Raw genomic sequence first — 22,160 nt, forward strand, 5'->3', positions numbered from 1 at the left:
CACGATCTACGTGAATTCGCCTCAGCATTGGACTCTCCAAGTCTTTATTTGGATTGGGATGGGATTATTTTGATGGCTTTCGCTATTCCTCGTTTAATATGTAGTGTTCACAATTTCTGTTCAATTAGCTCAATATGTGTATCATCCATCAATAAACACATTTACAACCCAGGCATATTAGGGATGTTTTGGTGTGTATGCGGGATGCAACATTATAACCTCAATTAGTCCTTGGAACAATTCCTATATGTCTATAATTTTTGGTGCTTCCACAAAGAAACTGCCCTCCAGATTATCATGTTTCCCCAATTTTCTAATAACAAATGTTGGACAACATCAAAACTTATTCGATCCTTGGGTATCCCACATACATGCATATCCTGTCTTTCCCGGTTGACATCCTAGCTAATTCTCCTGCATATTGGTGGCCTCTACCTAAAGACAAAATAAGAGTATAAGCATCAATCAACAATCTATACAACATACACGGATATATACCAAAACAATTGATACCAAAATGAAGCATATCAATTATTACACCTGCATTAGTAATCTTTGCTTTATTTTTAATCAAGAATGTTAATTTATACAATTTGGGAGTTCGGACCATTAAAAGATATTATTGTTATCTTTGATTAGAAAAATACGGACAACAAAGTAATGACGTTAGAACAACCGGTGAAACCTCTCCCATGTGTTATCTAGTTGTCACAGCGGGGTTTATGTTCAATGAAATCATGTACGTAATTGCACAATCTAATCGTCAAAAATATTTTACTCAGGTATGTAGATCATTATTTTCTGAAAAGCTACGTATGTCTAATGTGAGCTACGTGAGATCTCTTGATTTACACCTAGTAATCAACTAAGGGTTACATTAAAATATCTAATCTCTACGTCCCCCAAGTATATTCCACTAAGATGATAACTACTCTCATTAGAATACTCACTCTATGTATCTCCATATTCGTACTGTATTCCTCTGGAGACGACGAGTACCTGTCGCCATTTGGTGATGTGCAGAGATAATTCAGTTTAATATAGATTAAGCAGGATAATCACTACTTAAATAATTAGAAATCTTGTCATCTAGCAAGATATTTTGTATTCTACATGACGCATACACGTTATAACCCTAATCAGCAGTGGACCAAAACCAAATTCAGATTACACTGAGATTAGTGATTAATTACAGTCTAATTACATCTTGTACTTATGGAATAATGTCAATGGTATACATTCACATGGGAGTTTCGCATGGAGGTTTTCCACCTGCCAGTATACGTAATCACCATGACATCACTTCCAATCAAGAATAGGCGGACATGGCAAATCTAGAGATAGTAATCACCATGACATCACCATGACATCACTTCCATCATCATGGAACCAAAAAAAGACTAGTCTTTCGTGGAAAAAACTTACTACTCGTTTTCTTGTTCTTTTCTCTACTTTTAGTCAAGCTTTTCTTTCACTCGTCCATTCTTCTTAATATTCCCTATAAATCCACATTCTTCCTCATCATTCATCACTCCTAACCTCTCCCTCTCCTTTTGATTTTCTATCCAAACACAAATCTCCCAACTTCGAATTTTTGGTTCAGAAAATAGAGTAATTTTATTGAAAATGGAGAAGAATACAAGCAGGAGTTATATGGAACAAAAGCCATTGATACTCAATGAGCTAACCCAAGCTAAAGAGCTACTAAAACAATTAGAATCTCAACTTGATGCTGGCAACTTGTTACTACCTAAAATTTTATCATCGTTTGAGATCTCTCTTTCCATGTTAAGTGCAATCAACTCGGAAGGTGGTACTCAGTCGCAGACAACCGGATCGACCGAGTCTCCACGTTCGGTTAACGGAAGTCGGAAAAGAGATTCCGGTTCTGATCTACTCATCGGAAACCCCTCCAAAAAGAAGAAAACTATACAGAGATGGACTGAACAAGTGCGGGTATGTGAACAGACGGGACTGGAAGGACACCTAGATGATGGGTATGGTTGGAGGAAATATGGACAGAAAGACATTCTCGGAGCCACTTATCCAAGGTGAGCAAAACAAAGAATTTCTAATCTTGATTATGATTTGATCAAAGATTGAAAATTTCCATCAATACAAATTTTATCTGTCTAATTGTATGCTATTTCTGCATTTTCAGAGGCTATTACAGATGTACTCATAGAAATGCTCAAGGATGTTTAGCAATGAAACAAGTTCAACGATCTGACGAAGACCCATCGATGTTTAGTGTCACGTATCGCGGAAGACATACTTGCATTCAAGCTGTACATTTGCTATCAGGGAAATCGCAAAACAGACATGATCATCACGATCAGAAACGGATGAAATCGCAAGGAACACTTATCAATTTTCAAAAAAGTTGTCATAATAGAACAGAAGATTTCAATACAACAGCACAAGTAGTACTCAATTCATCTTCACTTCCATCTCCTTCGGCTTCAGTACCCATTCCAAGTATAGAAAAAGAAAATGATAACAACAACAACAACAATTTCTCTTCGATGACACCTGATAATCACTTCATGAGTAGTTCTTTTACTTCATCTCCATCAACTTCAGTATCAAATTCATCAATTTCTCCTAACAGTTTTGGAGAAGGACAGAGTTTGCAGAATTCAGAATTTGATCTTAGTGAATTCACTTCAACATTCGACCCTACGGATCTTTATTTGGATTTCGATTTTCTTGATTCTATATGTTCTATTTGATATGTTGTAGTTCCATTGTGATTTTCATTAAATTATCACAAAATTGAATACCAATTGACTCTATAGTTCCAATTAAAGTTTCAGCAATTTTCCAACATGTAAATTTCTCGAGTTTCAGGTAGTTTTTTAGAAATTTATTTTGCTTAGGGTTTTTGAATCTGATTACTTTTATATGGTTTAGTGTTTCGTGCTTTTCCTTTTATTTTTGCACTGATTGTTTTTTTCTTTTTCGTTGAATCTGTAGGTGATGCAATCAAGTGTGATTTGGGGTTTTAATGGATTTAACTCCTACAACAACATATACTTCAATGCTTGATATAGCCTTTTCTCTGTCCAATATTGTGCCTTCGATTGTTTAGGATGTAATCATCTTGGTGAAAATTTGGATTTTTATTCATTAAGATAAGGGAAAAGAATAGGGTTCACAACTAATCAATATTGATTATTTACAAAAGTGATTTTACAACTATGGGTATACGTTAAAGAATTCTAGACCTTGGATTTTCTTTCCTCCTGAGATACAACTGGATTGTTTAGGTCATGTTAAGTCAGCACTAACTTTACTTTGTTTGAGTTTAGGTCATATATGGTTTGCTCGAAAAAATGTCTAATAGATAAGGGAATAAAATTAAGGAAAAAATTGTCTAGGAGAATTAATTAGTAAATTTTGGCAGTTTATCTATCTTTGTTTTAGTTTTGGACAGAAGTTTTAGGGAAGAGCTAGATGAACTCAGTTAGTATTGCCAAATTTCAAAAATTTACACCTCATGTGTTTTCTCAGTGTTGCATTGTTTTTACCCTTATTAATTAGGTGCAATTAACGGGAGTTAACTGGGTTCAGAAATGTTGTTGTCTAATTTATACTTCTTGGATGAAAACACGGGTCTACAGCGAGAGTTAGTTTTGTTTAATGTCATATGAGCCCAGAAAAAACTTAAATGTATATGATTCCATTTTGCATCAACTCTATAATTGAATTGTTTCTTAGTTTATTTGGATCTGATTTGAAATTTTAAGAATAATTTCAGAAAAGGGTCACCAACCATGGACTAGAGTCTGGATCAAAAGGATGAAAATGATTTTGAGTACTTGGTACTCTTATTCGACAGGTACGTTGCAATAATCGGAGCATAAAGTTAAAAGGTAAAATAATGCCAGTGTTAGAGATTGGGTTGCTGATGCCAGGTTGGCCTCCTAATCGTTTTGGTTTTGTCATGATTGTTTTTGGGTTTATTTTGTTCAACTTTATGAAATAGTATGAGAACTTTATACATATAGGATGGGGTTCTTATGCTGTTAACACCAGATTGTTTGACAGAGTTTTTCTTTTTGCAGACAGTCACTCTGAAGGCGACCTTTTTTCTTCCACTTCTTCAAAGAGGTAAACTTGCAACTTCATTTGCATATTAGCTCCTAGCTTCCATCTAACAACTCAAACCCTTTTGTGGATTGAAATTCATTAGCTCATTTTTGTTTTATTGAAACTGTTCTTTTTGTTTCTGTGATTCTAGAGTTTTATTGGACATTTGATTTGCACTTCGGCCTTTTCTTTACAGGTTTGCAGAGTTGTGTATGCTTGGACTTATTATTGGAGCAGCACTAGGTACTGAGCGAGAATACAAGTCCCTTAGATATGTCAAGACCAGCACTAGGGAAAATGTCAAGACCAGCAAGGAGGGGAGGTAAAACAACTGTACATTTAGGCTGAGCGAGAATACAAGTCCCTTAGATATGGAGCATTCTTGAGAATGCTTCAAGTAGTTAGACATAACAGTATATGCATGTCTAATTAATTAGTCATTTTGTTTTCATCTGCTTGAGGCTTCCTAGAAATGAAGGGAAGTTGTGGCATCACTGTAGGATCAGAATCTCGCAACAATAATGCCTCAACGAAATTATCAACAACACAACAGTGTCGCAGAATAATTTCAGAAATAACATAATAAACGACGTCAGCTAAAATCATGAGAAAAATGTGATGGTTCTGCGAAAATTAGAGAGTTTGCGAGATTAACATTTGTAAGGTTGCGAGAATGTCGCAAGCCATATCCGAAAATAAAGGACAGATTAGCTGTCATCCACTATGTAATTCCCTATAAATAGACGTTCCATTGTAAAGAAAAGGAGAGATCTTTTTCGGAGTGAGAAGCAAGTAAATAGGAGAGAAAAAATCTAGAGCAGTGGTTATTCTTGATTCCTTTATCTTTTCTTGTAAGATTGTTCAAAGATTGATCAATAAAATTAAGATTGTTAATCTAAAATGAGTTGAATATTAATGAAATCTTGTGAGGGGTGTAGTGTAAGATTTCCTGCAACTACATAATGGCGCTAAAAACAGGGAACATTGAAGATTACTCTAGAAAAAATTGAAGATTAATATTGAGATTTGTGAAGATTTGGAGTGATTGATTAAGAATTTTACATAATTTCTTGCAATTCGTTACATTGAAGAAATGGCTAGAAGAAGAAATACATCAGAACAACCAACTACTGTTAGAAGAAGAAAGAGAATTGCTGGAAGAGAAAGAAGTGAAATGGGAGAATCTACTAGAATGATAAATAATGGAGAAAATCAAATTCAACCACCAGTTCAACAAACACTAGTACAAGGAAGGAATATAGATTATGATAGGGTGAGTATACACACTTGGCAATTAAATTCCGCAGAATAAGTAGAAGAAGAGCAGCAAACCAGAAACCATAGACATGTAGAGAGAAATGAAGAAGCAGATGAAGGAATAATTCATGGAAATGAGGAAATTGGAGCGTTAGAAACATTGAGACGAAGAATACATGAAGAAAGAAGAGCTGGGGCAGAAGAACGTGCAAATATAACAAGGAAAAATCACGAATTGAGGATGGAAAATATGAGACTACAGAGTAGAAGGTCGAGAAGTATTACAAAATCATATTCAAGATCAATTAGAAGAGAGATGAGGCGAAACTCACCCACAATTACTGCTGGAAACAATATTCAAGAAGAAATATCAAATCCTAATGAAGAATATCGCGAAAATAGAGAAAGAACTAATGATCGTTACGTTCCACAAAATGAAACTTTTGATGATAGGCAAAATGGTAGAAATCCGGAGAATGGACAACGTCAGGGACGAAATGATAAAGATGGCGAAGGGAATCGAGAGGAAGGAAGGAGAATTATACGTGAGAGAGAAACTCAAAGAAATCAACAAACGATTGAAGAAGAAATTGAAAGACATTATGCTGCACAAGCACGTTTAATTTGCGAACGTGAAAGATTGAGAGCGGAAATGGAAGAACAAGAGCTTCAGGAGAAAATTCGCCAGAACAATCACGACAATCGAGAAAGAAGGTGTACATAAAACCGAAATAACGGTAATATCAATAAAGAGTATGATAGAGTACATAGGATGGCTGAAAGACAGCGAATGGAATTAATAAGAAATGAACAAAATCATGAAGGGGAAAATGAGAGACATCATCATATGCGAATTCAAGATAGAGATGAAGAAGAGAATCGCAAAAGAAGACGAGATGAGGATAATGAAGAAGAGATGCAAAATTTCACGAGAGAAGAAAGACATGAACGCAAAAGAAGGGAGGCGAAATTAAAAAGACCAATGGATCAAAATTCAGGTGTAAGTAAACAATCTTGAAAGAGTTAGAAGAAATGAGAGGAATGCTAAATAATAGAGGAGAGGTAGGCAGAAGACAATTAGATGAGGCTATGGAAGAAGCTGCGAAAACTCCATTTACAAGGGAAGTACAACTAGGAGGAATACCTCCAAAATGCAATTTGCCCGCATTAACCAGCATTTTTGATGGAATAACTTGTGAAATTCAACACATTAAAGCCTATGTGAGGTGTATGTTGCAATGGAAAAATCATGATGCCGTATTATGCAAGTATTTTGCATCCATCTTAACAGGGAGGCGTTAAAATGGTTCGAAGGTCTACCAAAGAATACAATAAAATCCTTTAATCATTTGCAGACTACATTCCTGGGGGCATATATAAGTAATAATTCTTCGCGACCTGGTATTGAAGATGTGTTTGGATTAAAACAAAGAATTGGAGAAAGTTTGAAGAACCTAACTAAAAGATGGAGAACTATGTGTAGCGAAATGGCTGGCCATGTGGATGAGAGATATCTTATCTTATCATATATCAATGCTATGTTTGCAACCAACCTATTGTATATCCAAATTTTTAGAATCAAGAATACGATCACAATGACTGAATTGCGAGAACTTCAAGAAGAATATATTGCTCTAGAGGAAAGGAAAAATGAAATGTAATCATACCCAGTTGCGAACATTAGTTCACAAACAACGAATGCAAGCTTATTACCCAAACTAATAAACACAGTGGCGAACACTTCACAAGTACAACAAGAGAAGGTGACAGGTAACAATCAACAGAAACTGGTGGCTATGGGAAGCCGAGATCAAGAGTAGTATGGAAGAGAAAGAAATTTCTACAATCGTGGTGGAAATAACAAGATTCAAAGACTCGATCAGCCACAAGAAACTTATGGAGGTCAAAGACAAAACTATAATAGAGGACAAGGAGGTCACAAGGTAGTATGGGAAGAAATCAAGATGCCACCTCTAAATGCAAGTGTGGAGAAAATATGGGAAGCTATAATTTTGATGGATAATATACCAACACCATGGAACATGGGAACGGAACCACCCCCAAAGCACAGAAGTCATGAGTGTTGTTCTTATCATCATTTTCATGGACATACTACAAATGATTGCAGAAATGTAAAAAGAATTATTTTGAGAATGATAAATCAAGGAAAACTAAACCACTTTTTGGTAGGGCACCCACAATCTCAACCATTTCCACCACCACCAGAGCATCACAAAGTAAACACGATGAAAAAGAAGGAAACATTCTTCATAGAAGTTGGTGCAAAAGCAAAGAGTCTATTCTGTCACTCTATCATACATTCATACAAGACAATTGAAGATTTTCATGACAATGTTTTGAGTAGAGTGTTCGCAAGAGATAATGATGGAAGATAAATTATGAATATTGCGAAAATCTCGACACTAGAGGAATGGCAGAAACAAATTATTTCTTTTACCGCAGAAGAAATCCCCGAAGGTGAAGAGGTACATGATAATCCATTGGTAGTAAAATTAGAAATTAATTCAAAACCGAAAGAAGATGAGGATGATGAAGCTGAAGATTCATGGGAAATTAATAGGATTCTAATCGATACTGGAAGCTCTGTGAACATCTTATTTTATCATACTTATAAAACTATGAGAGGAAGAGATGATGATCTTATACCATCAACATATAAGGTATATGGTTTTAATGTTACTGCCAACAAGCCTAAAGGGGAGGTTACTATGCGAATTCCATTGAAGGGAATATCTTCTGAAATCCTATTATGTGTCGTTGATGTAGAATCACCCTACAATGCATTAATTGGTCGACCTTGGATACATGGGATTCTAGGTGTAGCTTCAACTTTCCACCAGTGCATCAAATTTCCTCACCCCAGCGGTGTAGGAATCATAAAGGGAGATTGGGTCGAAGGAAAGAGGTGTTACGAAACTGAGGTGGAATCCTGCGAAGGAAGAGCAAATAAAAAGGCAAATTGGCGACAAAAATCAAAGAGACACAAAGAAGTGAGAAATTTATGGTGGATGCAATCGAATGAAAAGAAGAAGAGATATTGCGAAACTAATGCTAGCTCAGAATAAAAAATGATGAACATACCACTACCAAGGAAGCAGTAGCAGAAAATAACAAAAAAGCATAGGATGACAAAGGTAATAAAAATAAGAAATGTATGAATGATTAATTTTTTGCGAAACTCTCGCAATAAGTAAAATTCTCAAAAATACATTTTATTGAATGACAAAATTGAGATTGCGAAATGAAAATACGATATGATGATGTGCGAGAATATCGCAGAGATAATAAATTTTACAGAAAACAATCAGAGAAAAATGACAAAAGAGAAAGGGGAGAACCTTTATGGCGTACACCCTAGTTCTCGAATACAATTTCGGAAGAGGCAAATGTAAGACCTAAAGTACGTCATATAAGGGGGTACCTGTTGCATGGCTCAGGGAAAGGCTACACCGCCACCGGAACCTGAGTCATGGAGATTTGGGGTCAATAAAGCCCATCCAGGAGAGGTACCTTGAAGTCTCAGCTTAAGCATATGACTTAGGTTGGGCGACTAAGGTAATAAGGACTCTCCCAAGGAGTGCAAAATCTGATCAAGGCGCCGAGGTACATGGTTGAGTCAAGAGTGACAGGGGCGTTTGAAGCGTACCTTTCCATTCTTGACAAGTCTTGGCTTATACTGCACTCGTCCCGAAGAAAACCCCACTTAGGGTGCAGTTTCTTAACCATAAACCCTATAGGTAAAAGGGATAAGAGGCTGCGAAAACAACTGGTTGTTGTTAAGACCGGATGGGAGGAGCCAACCTTGTATGGTAGAGGTACGCCTCCTTGAAGGGGCAACCAGGGGGAAGATAAGGGCGGCACCCTCCATTAGGGAGCTGATAAGTGTCTTAAGACGCAAATGTCATGAGGCTTTTTACGCGCAAGGGTATTAAGGCTTGTCATATTTGTGCGACAATCCTGAAGAGGCAACAATACAAAAGAAAAAGATAAGACGAGATCAATGGGTTTTCGCATGAAAGTGCGAAGACGTCCTGCGATTTCGTTGCAAGACGGCAATGTCATGGGGCTTTATTTTCGCAAGAATATTTAGGCATGTCATATTGTCGCAACATTCCTCAAGAGGCCATAATACAAAAGAAAAAGTTAAAGAAATATCCATGGGTTTTTGCATGAAAGTGCAAGAACGTCTTGCGATTTTGTCGCAATGACAAGAGGTGGCATAATAAGACCTTTAATTAGGAAGGCAAAATAAGACCACACATGATTGAGATTTTGAAAAGAATCAAAATTCACTCTGCATAAGATTGCGAAATTATACATAAACAACTGCGAAGTTGAGGCACAAAATAAGAAAAATCTGCAAAATCTCTCATTTGGATACAAATAAAAGAGGCAAGTATGGAAATGAATGAAATTAGAAAATGTTATTTGTCTCCATATGATAGATTTACACAAAAATTCAAAAATTAATGATTATATTGATTAACTTATTGCAAGGAAGAATTTTTTTAATGAATGCAGGTCAAAATGAAAGAAACTCATATATTAAGGAATATGGGGAATCAAAAGAATTCGCAAATATACAGAAAGAAGGAATAAATGTACAAGTATTACAGAAGATCAAAGAAAGAAACAAAGACTACTTCTTAGTTGATCCTTCATCATCTTCATCAGACTTGTTCCCTTCTTCGTCTGCATCAGAACTTTCATCTCCATCAGAACCTTCATCACCATCAGATTCTTCATCAGCTTCGCTATCAGAAATAATCAGACTGGGAATGTTCTTTGGGATCTCCTCCAAGAGACAAGGATAATCAGAATGAGGAATACTATGGTCATCACAAACCATTTGAATAGTTTGATTGCGAAAATGCATAGCATCATTCTTAAAGTTCGCAACAGTGATCTTGATTTGATTCTTTAATCTAGAATACTTGTCGTTGCGAGAAGAAAGATTCTTTGCGAGTTCCTCTTTTTCAGCTTCAAGTTCCTCAATCTTTCCGATATCTACTTTCAGAATCTGCGAGCAAAAGGCAATCAATTAATAACTTGATGAAAATTCATAAGAAACAAAAGATTAGTGAAGAAGAACAGTTAATAACCTTCTCTGTCAGAAATCATATCTCTAATCAAGGCTGTATGCTCAACTTGGAGACTAACATTTACACCTAAATCTTTTCTGGCATCGTCTAAGATTTTCGCAGCCCAAGCGAATTCATCCTCATTACTTATAAGAAGACGAGAACGAATTTGGTTTTCTCTTTCGCAGAGCTCGATGTTCTTGCGGTTAGCTTCATCTCGTTCAAGTTGAACTTCAAGAAGGGTCTCTTGGAATTTCGCCAAAGCCTTAGCACCTTGATCAGAGATGCGATCCTTATCATCTATGAGACCGCTAATTTTGGTTCTTAACTCATTGATTTTCTCTTTAGAATTAAGAAGGAGACGCTTAAATCGGTTGGCTAAGCCTAAACTAGATCTATGGTCAATTTCTAAGAGGCGAAATTTGGATCTTAGTTCATTCAGAGAAAGAGATGAAATTTTATCATTTGAGAAACTATTTAAAGATTTATTAAGACGCTCAAGAAGGGTATCATTATCCAAGGCATTAGGAAATGAACGAAGAATGGTAGCTTCATCAGAAAGACCATAAATGTCTGCAAAAAGGATCAATTAAATAAGATAAAACAACAGGATGAATGAATGAAGGGAAAGGAGAAAAGTAACATACCATAGAGTGATTATTAGCTTGCTGAAGACTAGAGATTTTGTTCTTATACGAAGAAGAATCAATTTCTAGTTGTTGTTTTTCTCGCGAAGACATTTGACTTCAGCTTCCAGTTCCTCATTCTTTGTACGAAATTGAAGATTCTTCTTTTCAAGATTTCGCGTCTCCTCTCCAGATCTGAGGCAACAGCGAAAGAAGCTTTTCCAGCCTGCGAGAAATATAAAAAGTATTAAAATAGAAAGAGATTTTGAGTTACAATAATGAAGAAGTAAAAATGAAAGCATACCAGACTATTAAGAGAATGCAGGAAATTGGGAGTCACTGATCTAGAAACTCCACGAAGAGAATTATCACCATCCAATAAAGGAACATCGCAAATTGTAGCGAGAGCTTTGCAGGTATTAGCGAATTGACTATCTCCCATTCCTTGCAAAGAATCAGAAAAGAGGCCAGAGAGCTTAGCCATAGAAGATTCAGATGGAGAATCTTCATTTGCAGCAAGGTCATCATTATCCTCATCATCCTTCACTCTCGGAGTTTTCATGAGAAGGAATATTTGAAGGAGAGGAAGAACGGATTTTTCTTCTTTGAAGGAGGAGCAGTTGGTTTTTCCCTGCGAAGAGCACCTTTGCCTTTATCACCAGTCTTCGCAACATTGGCAGGCTTTCTATTTCAGCAATAATCTTCACACAGATAGAAATAAGAAATGAGGCAAAACATACTGTTTAAAATCATAAGAGAATATTTCTTACCTCATCTGTGTATGAGCGAAGAGCTAACAAGGTACTAGCCTTCCCAGTCCTGTGATAGCTATCTTTCAGTTTTGGATCTGTAGAATTTCGCAAGAATCAGCGAGCAAAAGAATAAAGATAAATAAAGAAATATAAAGTGAGAGAAACTGGAAGAAACATACCTCTTTCTCCTTCTCGGTCCAAGAGAATACCCAAGGTTGATAAGTAGCGAGATTCTCATGAAGAACATTTGACCCAGCAATGTAAGGTCCTTTCAGCATCAAGGGAAAACACACCATTTATCATCTTTGGATTGGCGAGGAGTTGTGTTCTTACTAGAATGCCAATCAATGTCTTGCATGAGTATTTTAGCTTCATTAATATTATCTTTCCTTTTCAAGCGAATACCGCAGCGAGTATTCTCTTTCTTCATGGAGATCAATTCATAATTTTCAAAGAAACTCGCTGTTGTGTATTTTTCAGCAATTATCTCCAAGTCTGCGAATTTAGGATCCCTAAATTCTTTGGAGTAAAGAGATCCTTTACCAGCACCACGGTTAGCGAACTCTAGCATCAGACGGATGCAATCCCTACTCAATTGGAAGATAGCTCGCGAAAATCCCGAGTGAGCGAGAATTTCATAGAACAGAGGAATATCTGGGTCACAAAGAAGAATGGGGAGACCTGTGAGAATTTGACCTAGCGAAATTATGATTAATTGATCATCACAATATTGATCAGAGAAAAGTTTGATAGAAAGAATTGACTTGGCACTTTCACCAGGAATGGTAGAAAGTGTGAAACCTTTCTCAGCAAGATCTTTTTGGACGTCTTTTAAGTTTTTCTCATGTTTGTGGCCACTTGGAGGCATATCTGAATATAGGGTATGGAAATGAATAAAAAGTAAGAAAATTAAAGAAGGAAGAATTACAATAGCAGAACTTACGGAAGAACAAAAGAGTTGCAGATATGGGAAAGTAAAAAGAGAAGAGAAAGTAAAAAGAAAATGGAAAGAAGAGTAAGAAGAATATATAAAGGAGATTTTTTTTTACTCGAAGAAATAAACACCATTAATGCGAAAAGACGTGAGCGGTTGAAAATCAGCGGTTACAGAAGACGTGTCAAGAAATAAATGGAAGAAAGGATACGTGTGATAAATGCAGAATATGATGAGATGGACAGTTGCGGCAATTCTCACATCATTATCTACTTCGCAGAGAAGATATGAGAAGAGGCAAGATGTAGGATCAGAATATCGCAACAATAATTCCTCAGCGAAATTATCAACAACACAACACAACAGTGTCGCAGAACAATTTCAGAAATAACATAATAAACGACGTCAGCTAAAATCATGAGAAAAATGTAATGGTTCTGCGAAAATTAGAGAGTTTGCGAGATTAACATTTGTAAGGTTGTGAGAATGTCGCAAGCCATATCCGAAAATAAAGGACAGATTAGCTGTCATCCACTATGTAATTCCCTATAAATATCCGTTCCATTGTAAAGGAAAGGAGAGATCTTTTTCGGAGTGAGAAGCAAGGAAATAGGAGAGAGAAAATCTAGAGCAGTGGTTATTCTTGATTCCTTTATCTTTTCTTGTAAGATTTTCAAAGATTGATCAATAAAATTAAGATTGTTAATTTAAAATGAGTTGAATATTAATGAAATCTTGTGAGGGGTGTAGTGTAGGATTTCCTGCAACTACAATCACGTTGAAGTCGCTCACAATTTATTTACAATGTTGCTATCTAGGTCTAATTAATACTCCCTCCGTTCTTAAATAATAGGCTGGTTTCTATAAATATTAGTTTCAAAAAAATAGGCTGATTTCCTAATTGGGAAAGTCAAATGTTACTTTAGTTTTTGGGACCACTTTTCTCTTAACTTCTTTTGATGACAAATGTCATGTGGACCATCTCACTTAACTTCTTTTGCTTACAACTGTCATGGGGACCATTTCACTCCACTTCTTTTATTTACAAGTGTTATGAGGACCACTTTCAATGATTAGTTTTCTTAATTTTCTTAATTTTGTTTAAAAACAAAACCAGCCTAATAAAAAAGAACGGAAGGAGTATGTTTTAATTATGTGAGTTTTTTTCGCAGCAATATTGAACCTCAATTCGCAACTGTCAAGTGATGGCTTTGTTGTCCTTCAGTTTGGTCTTTGCAGCTATAGTAAGCCCCTGACCAGGTTATCGAACGAACTTTTGTTTCTCACCAAATTTTCGGCCAGTGTTGTTTTTCCTGTTAACATTTTTTCAAAACCTAATTTTCATCCGTGTGCCAGATGCTTTGGTCATGCTACCACCTGTTGCTCCAGGTGCGCAAGCCTGTTAGATACTGGTAATTTTTTGGTCTAGTTTTTTTTTTTAATGTGATGTTACAATGCCATACAATAATATCATCACATCCATTGTCATTTGATTTTTTCTGAACAATTCCAATGTTCTGTTGTGTTCAGGCACTGGACAAAAAGTTATATGTGAATTGGAAATATAAGAACTAAAATGAGAAATCTCATAGCATATATAATATTGATTTAAGATGCACGTACATTAACAATTTTTCATTGTTAACCAAAGCTCTAGAATTATTAATGTGCAAGTGAATATTTGGTATCACTTTTTGTTACTGTTGAGACACCTATTCACATTTTAACTTTTTGACATGCTTTAATTGATGACTTTCGATTAGGAAGTTAATTAGGAAGCATAAATTCTGTTTGCCTAATATGGATGCTTGGGTGAAATTTGCAGGAGTGTTCCATATATTATAGCGTTGAAGTATAAGTGCTGGGCATGTAGAAGAGTCCAGGGGGAACTATGACATCCAAGCGGATGTGTAAGTGCTAGGCATTTTTCAGTGCTCATATCCCCTGTAGCCTTCCATTTCACAAACTATATCTGTGGAGGCTAAAATCAAGTGATCAAGTGAGAAATAAGAGAGAATTGAAATTATGTATACAAAAGTGGTAGAGAAAGTTGTGCATGCCGTCAGTTACTGGACCAGCAGAAGCTCCACCAGATTTGAATAATCCTAAACCAAAGGCTAAGTCTGATTACTGAGAAACTATGAAGAGCTGCTTCTGTTAAAGTCGTAGTAGCTCCAACAGTACAAAACAGTGGATGCTGAAACTATATTTATACCCCAGATAATTGGTAGCTTAAATTTAATAAAAATGCCAAGCTTTATAGTTAGCAAATAAGTAGAGTTTCCGGTTGCATGTTAATTTGAATTTCCAAAGCCCATTTAGCTAGATCTCATAGACCTTATGTAATTAGTTTGTTGAAATAATAAGTCTTGCATGTTGCACTGTTGCAAGTCTTCAGATGCTAATTGGTAGTATTTTGATTTTAATTAATCTTTTAACTAAGTAGAACAATAAGGCATCATCTGTCAGGCTCCATTGACTTTTGCTTTAAGCTTGATCAATTAGTTAAATAATGTTTACTTGCTAACTTAAATTTTTTATGGTTTTATCAATGTAAATCCAGGTTTCTTTTCAATCACTTAAAGAAGATAAAGATGTATCTTAAGTACTACATCAATAACAATGGTTACACTATGAAGGGAATCCGGGTAAGATTTTTATGCATCTTAATTCGAGTTTTTTAATTCAGTTTTTGGTATATGTTCAAAGGTTGAAAATCGATATACTCTAAAATTTTACTTCCCCTCATATGGGGATCGAGCTAAACCCTAAAACATGAGGTGATGGAATAAGGCAAGATACATAATCAACTATACACTACCACCTCTACCTTTCTTCTCCCATCTCTGAGAAACATGGTTTCATCTATATCCTCGAAGACTGGGTTTTACTTATTTAATCTGATTTGATTAATTTTTTTGTGGCAATCATAATTTTTTGTTTAATCATATTTGATTTTTTGTTTGTGTTTTGGTTTTTGTAAGGTTGCTTTTTCTGACAACCAGGATGGGCTGTCATGTTAAGCATTCCGTCAGTGCATTTGAATCCTGCCAAGCACAAATCTATATAGCAAATCAGCAAATACGAGTTTGAGATCCATTAACAAGGTTATATTCTTTTTCAATATGTATAATGTTCAGTCTGTGATGGTGTAATTGAATATTCAAGTTGTTTTTAGATTTGTTTGAATTTGCACATATCTATTCCCTAGACCTGATGTGGTAAGGATATTTTTGCATTTATGTTGTCTGTGATTACCAGTAGGAATGTATCTAATGCAAGGTGTCTAATTATTAGATGGACATGTTCTTATGATTTACATTATAACTAATGTTTAAGTGGATGTCTACATTAGTTGCGTCGATCATGCTGGAACTTTAATTCAATTCCATCCCGTTTTGATCCCATATCTATGACTAGCGGAAGAAAGTGCATACTTTTTTTTAGACTTAACTCACTGATGCCCTGTTAGTCCTACTATTCATTTCCGAGTAAGGAGGAAGGCTGCTACCAGCCCACCAGTGTACGTACCAGTCCTTTTATTTTTCCATGGTAAATGGCGACACATTTTGTGAATATATGCCAACGATTTAGATCTCTTTTTTAGCTCTAGAAACCGGTAACATTTTATAGTTTAAGCATTTACATTGTGGGGGAGTTGGAAAAGCAAGAGCGATAATTAGTTGCACATAAGGATAATCGTTTAACCTTATATTAATATTCATTTTTCTTTGTTATGCTTAGGCGTACTGTGGCAGCCATATCCATTTTCTTCTTTGTAAATGCGTGAACCCTCTTTTGGTATTGTAAAAATGTAAAATCTCCTGTTTCAATTTTTTGTTTATTACTTTCTCTGTCATGTTGGAGCAAATAGAATTTGTTGTACGTCAGCTTAGAATGCTGTACAGTTTGCAGAAGCCTTGGATGTGACATATGGCATTCCATTTTCGTTGATCTAATTTCATCTTAATCCTCCGGTGCAGGTCAAGGTAATATGATCTACTTCCAGTCGCATACTTTGTATTATGGCTTCCGCTATTGTTGATTAATTTCTGAATACAATGGATTATTAAGTGCTACTGCTGCCGTTATCTAAAGATTGCAAAAACATTGATCAATTTCTGAATACTTATGTAAGTCATTAGTTATTGTTGGTTAATTTGATCCATCTTTGATTGCCATAACGCGGGTTGTAGGTATGAGGATTTTGTATATCATATGTAGTTTAGTAAATTTATTTTTATTATAGGCAAAGAACCAAAGAGCGGAATAGGCAGAGAGGAAGTCTTTATACTTCTGTTCGTACAAACAGGGAGATTTCCTTTCAAGAAAACTGGCAACGTACCGCAACTTTTCTTACTTTTTCCTTTCATAATGTAGCTATTCATAGTTAGTAGGCTTCTAATTTGTGCAAATTAAACAAGGCATCCGCAAAGTGTTGGCTTTTGGGTGAGGCTAAGCCGAGCTTTACCAAATCAAATGAGGATTTGGGCGAGACAAAGCCGAGATTTACCAAATCAAAGAAAGAGGCTGTGATGCATTGTATTTGTAGTTTGTAGTTGTAAATTGAATTGTTGAACCAAGTTTGCGAAGCTGCCCGGACGTAGCACGGACACAAAATCTAATTGATATTCAAAGTCCAATGACTGGTACTAATAACTGTTGTTAAACGCGGATCATTGATATGTGGTGCAACACAAAATAATGAATTTTCATCTTCTTACTCTCCCAAATATTTAGAGTTTGAACATAATGATATGTGGACTGTGGAGTAGTTTCGATTTATGTTGTTAAAAGACAAGATATTTGATTAGATGCCGATCACGTAGGGACATAGGTCTTGCAAGAGACCCAGTAAGAACGTGGGACGAAAGTACGAAATGTCAAGTGAAATTCCTATCCATGACTAAAGAAAGTTCAACAGAGAAATCCTTGAAACAATAATGGAACCCTCTTCAACTTGAAGGGCCGTCTGTCCATGCATTTGGTTTTCCCCCTAGATGTTCCAAAATTGTTTTCCCTCATTGAGAGGGAATTAAACGAGAATCCAAAAACATCAATAGTGGTTTGTCGAGAACAAAATCAGTAGTGCTGTTCCTAGACCTATCATTGCAGATTGAATGCCAGAACAATACAAATCTCATAAATTCATTCCTTTCCACATATAAACCACACTGTTGTGGGATTCTTAGGCTCGCTCGTTCATATCCTTTTGAAGAACACTACAAGTACAAACAAATCTAATTAATATATTCTTTTGAAGAACAAATTTAATTAATATATTCTTTTGAAGAATATTACAAATTTCATTAATATAAACGGAAAATGAGTCATTTGTCCAAATATTTTTAAATCACGGTTCAAATGGACGAGTAAAAAATAGTTTGGGTGAAATGGCCAAAAAAAAATAGTAAGGATGAAACTAGCTTAAATTTAAAAAATAGCAAAGATGAAACTGGATACATCCTGTGTAAATTAAAAATAAGAAAAAATATTTGAAAATGGGCACGATGAAACTGGTTACATCCTGCCTATTTTTACATTTTTATCCATTTAAACATTATCAAAATCTAACTGTCCATTTCATTCAGGAATTGTTGATTTTGGTCTTTTTAACCAATTTTGTGTAATATATATCCATTTGGAGGTTTTGATATATATAATCTTTCTCTATCAAGCAAAAGAAAATAATTACGAATTGCTTCATCGTAACCACGAATTTTTTGTATTAATATTTTTAACATTTTTTTATAGAAAAAAATATTATGAATGAAAGTAGCGCATAGGGCTGCACAACGGGTAGTGTGGGTAGGATATGGCCTATTTCGCCACCCTACCCGCTAAATGGCGGGTAAGAAATTTTTTACCCTCCACCCTACCCGCCATTAAACGGGTAAGATCCTATCCGACCCATTAATTGGCGGGTCGGGTAGGATAGGGTGGCGGGTATAACCGTTTTTTTTTTTTTTTTGGTTCTTGACTTTCTGGTTAGTTGTTACTACTGTGTATACAGAAAATGCTTCACAAAAATAAAAAATAAATCTTGCAACAACACAGCAAATAAGAGCCAGCCTATCTAAATATGTACCCAATGGTACTGCCAATCTAACTAGGAAAAAATGAACAAACAAAGTATCCTGCTAGGCACAAAGGAATTTATAGAAACAAGAGTTCTATTCCTTTCAAAATCGACGGTGAATCCAGCATAATTCCATGTTTTTCACGTAACTGTGTTCTTCATATAAGAGTATCATCATCAAAAGCTATTCATATGACCTTCTTCTTCAATCATCATCTACAATGATGGAATACGAACTAAGATTACCAAATAAAGCTGCATAACAACATATAAAGCGAATCAACATCAAAATCTCTTTATACGCTGCATATCAAAGCAGATTAACAAAGATTAATTAAGAGTCGTAACATATCAACAATGCAGCAGTACTCAAAAACGCACTAGTTGGCAAATTACATAACATCAGAATAACAAAGAACACCTTCACAACAGTCTTCCACTTAACAAGGCTTTATAATTTTGTTCGGTGAATACACGGCTTGCTACTACAACATATATATAGTTTGTTCGAAAGAGAGTGGTGAGAAAGAGAGTGTCTCAAATCTAAGGTAAAAATAAGACTATTAACCACCCGATTACTCCATCTGACAAGTTAACTATCTCATATGCTTATCACGAAATAAACTGTATCTAGTTATTCAAATCTTATGTAGCAATATTAATCAGTAATCGGTATCAAGAAATCTATTAGTTTTCACCAGTTTAGAATTTTTGATGGCCCCAAAAACAACATCTGTTAGTCTGTTACACCTTTAGCTAAGGTCACTGACAATGAGAAGTTAACTAAGATATCAAGAGAAACCAAAAAAATCTATATGAAAGGAAAAACAATGGTTTCCCTAGACAGAACCAGTAATTTCTGTACCATGTTTCCTAACAAACTTGAAGGTTAGAAAAGTTTAAGAGCATACATACATGTCTATTGATAACCAAAAAGTTTTTTTATCTCAAGACCAATCACAAGGAAGGAAAATATAATGCTGAATCTGAATAATGTAAAGTGTGATCTCAGTTGGTCTTACCAGTTTAGGACCACTACTACATATGCTGATGTGAAGATCAGTCTCAAAAGAAATTTAAATTAACAAGCCTCGGAATTGCAGAATACGTAACCAAGGCGTTAAGCCATTCAGTTCCAAAAGATGGTTTTCTTTATGATTCAATAACCTCGTAGGCTATATCTAAAGTACAATTTGTTAAAACTATGTAAATGACCAATAACGTCATCAAATGGGGAAAATGAAAAAGTAAAAAGTTGGTTAAAAAGACCAAAATCAGTTTTTTAAATTTAAGCTAGGATGAATTCAGTTTCATCCTTGCTATTTTTTTTGGCCATTTCACCCAAACTATTTTTTACTCGTCCATTTGAACCGTGATTTAAAAATATTTGGACAAATGACCCATTTTCCGTAGATATATTTGGTCATACTTTCAAGCTCAAAGTTATTTCTTGGCACTTCATAATTTAACAGAAAATGGGTCATTTGTCCAAATATTTTTAAATCACGGTTCAAATGGACGAGTAAAAAATAGTTTGGGTGAAATGACCAAAAAAAATAGTAAGGATGAAACTGGTTTCATCCTTTGTAAATTAAAAATAAGAAAAAATATTTGAAAATGGGTACGATGAAACTGGTTACATCCTGCCTATTTCTACATTTTTGTCCATTTAAACAGTATCAAAATCTAACTGTCCATTTCATACCGAAATTGTTGATTTTGGTTTTTTTAACCAATTTTGTGATAATTTAATGAAAATCACAATGGAACTGCAACATATCAAATAGAACATATAGAATCAAGAAAATCGAAATCCAAATAAAGATCCGTAGGGTCGAATGCCGAAGTGAATTCACTAAGATCAAATTCTGAATTCTGCAAACTCTGTCCTTCTCCAAAACTGTTAGGAGAAATTGATGAATTTGATACTGAAGTTGATGGAGATGAAGTAAAAGAACTACTCATGAAGTGATTATCAGGTGTCATCGAAGAGAAATTGTTGTTGTCGTTGTTATCATTTTCTTTTTCTATACTTGGAATGGGTACTGAAGCCGAAGGAGATGGAAGTGAAGATGAATTGAGTACTACTTGTGCTGTTGTATTGAAATCTTCTGTTCTATTATGACAACTTTTTTGAAAATTGATAAGTGTTCCTTGCGATTTCATCCGTTTCTGATCGTGATGATCATGTCTGTTTTGCGATTTCCCTGATAGCAAATGTACAGCTTGAATGCAAGTATGTCTTCCGCGATACGTGACACTAAACATCGATGGGTCTTCGTCAGATCGTTGAACTTGTTTCATTGCTAAACATCCTTGAGCATTTCTATGAGTACATCTGTAATAGCCTCTGAAAATGCAGAAATAGCATACAATTAGACAGATAAAATTTGTATTGATGGAAATTTTCAATCTTTGATCAAATCATAATCAAGATTAGAAATTCTTTGTTTTGCTCACCTTGGATAAGTGGCTCCGAGAATGTCTTTCTGTCCATATTTCCTCCAACCATACCCATCATCTAGGTGTCCTTCCAGTCCCGTCTGTTCACATACCCGCACTTGTTCAGTCCATCTCTGTATAGTTTTCTTCTTTTTGGAGGGGTTTCCGATGAGTAGATCAGAACCGGAATCTCTTTTCCGACTTCCGTTAACCGAACGTGGAGACTCGGTCGATCCGGTTGTCTGCGACTGAGTACCACCTTCCGAGTTGATTGCACTTAACATGGAAAGAGAGATCTCAAACGATGATAAAATTTTAGGTAGTAACAAGTTGCCAGCATCAAGTTGAGATTCTAATTGTTTTAGTAGCTCTTTAGCTTGGGTTAGCTCATTGAGTATCAATGGCTTTTGTTCCATATAACTCCTGCTTGTATTCTTCTCCATTTTCAATAAAATTACTCTATTTTCTGAACCAAAAATTCGAAGTTGGGAGATTTGTGTTTGGATAGAAAATCAAAAGGAGAGGGAGAGGTTAGGAGTGATGAATGATGAGGAAGAATGTGGATTTATAGGGAATATTAAGAAGAATGGACGAGTGAAAGAAAAGCTTGACTAAAAGTAGAGAAAAGAACAAGAAAACGAGTAGTAAGTTTTTTCCACGAAAGACTAGTCTTTTTTTGGTTCCATGATGATGTTGTCCATTGCAAAATCTATCTCTAGATTTGCCATGTCCACGTATTCTTGACTGGAAGTGATGTCATGGTGATTACGTATACTGGCAGGTGGAAAACCTCCATGCGAAACTCCCATGTGAACGTATACCATTGACATTATTCCATAAGTACAAGATGTAATTAGACTGTAATTAATCACTAAT

The 22,160-nt window shown here is 35.5% G+C and overlaps 2 protein-coding genes across 6 annotated transcripts; one reads left to right on the plus strand and one right to left on the minus strand.

Moving 5' to 3' along the window:
• Positions 1 to 1,511: 1,511 nt before the first annotated feature.
• On the plus strand, positions 1,512 to 14,010 carry LOC113323883 (probable WRKY transcription factor 30). Of its 5 annotated transcripts, none has more exons than XM_026572231.1 (4): positions 2,728 to 3,917; positions 4,068 to 4,113; positions 4,289 to 4,414; positions 13,936 to 14,010. In XM_026572231.1, the coding sequence occupies exons 1-4, from the start codon at positions 3,884 to 3,886 to the stop codon at positions 13,967 to 13,969; spliced, it is 240 nt and encodes a 79-aa protein (XP_026428016.1). In that variant the 5' UTR covers positions 2,728 to 3,883; the 3' UTR covers positions 13,970 to 14,010. The 5 variants fall into 5 exon arrangements, 3 of the variants coding, with proteins under 3 accessions (XP_026428013.1, XP_026428016.1, XP_026428014.1); XM_026572229.1 differs by having other exon boundaries at positions 2,728 to 3,841; XR_003347895.1 differs by lacking the exons at positions 4,068 to 4,113; positions 4,289 to 4,414; positions 13,936 to 14,010 and adding an exon at positions 1,512 to 2,051 and having other exon boundaries at positions 2,162 to 2,850; positions 2,977 to 3,198.
• Positions 14,011 to 20,519: 6,509 nt separating this feature from the next.
• Positions 20,520 to 21,844, minus strand: LOC113321568 (probable WRKY transcription factor 30). Its single transcript, XM_026569455.1, has 2 exons — positions 21,303 to 21,844; positions 20,520 to 21,192 (listed from the first exon to the last, which is right to left on the minus strand). Exons 1-2 carry the CDS (start codon positions 21,725 to 21,727, stop codon positions 20,622 to 20,624), a joined length of 996 nt encoding a protein of 331 aa, XP_026425240.1. The 5' UTR covers positions 21,728 to 21,844; the 3' UTR covers positions 20,520 to 20,621.
• Positions 21,845 to 22,160: the final 316 nt, after the last annotated feature.

Source organism: Papaver somniferum, chromosome 11, assembly GCF_003573695.1.
Source record: "Papaver somniferum cultivar HN1 chromosome 11, ASM357369v1, whole genome shotgun sequence".
NCBI lineage: Eukaryota > Viridiplantae > Streptophyta > Magnoliopsida > Ranunculales > Papaveraceae > Papaver > Papaver somniferum.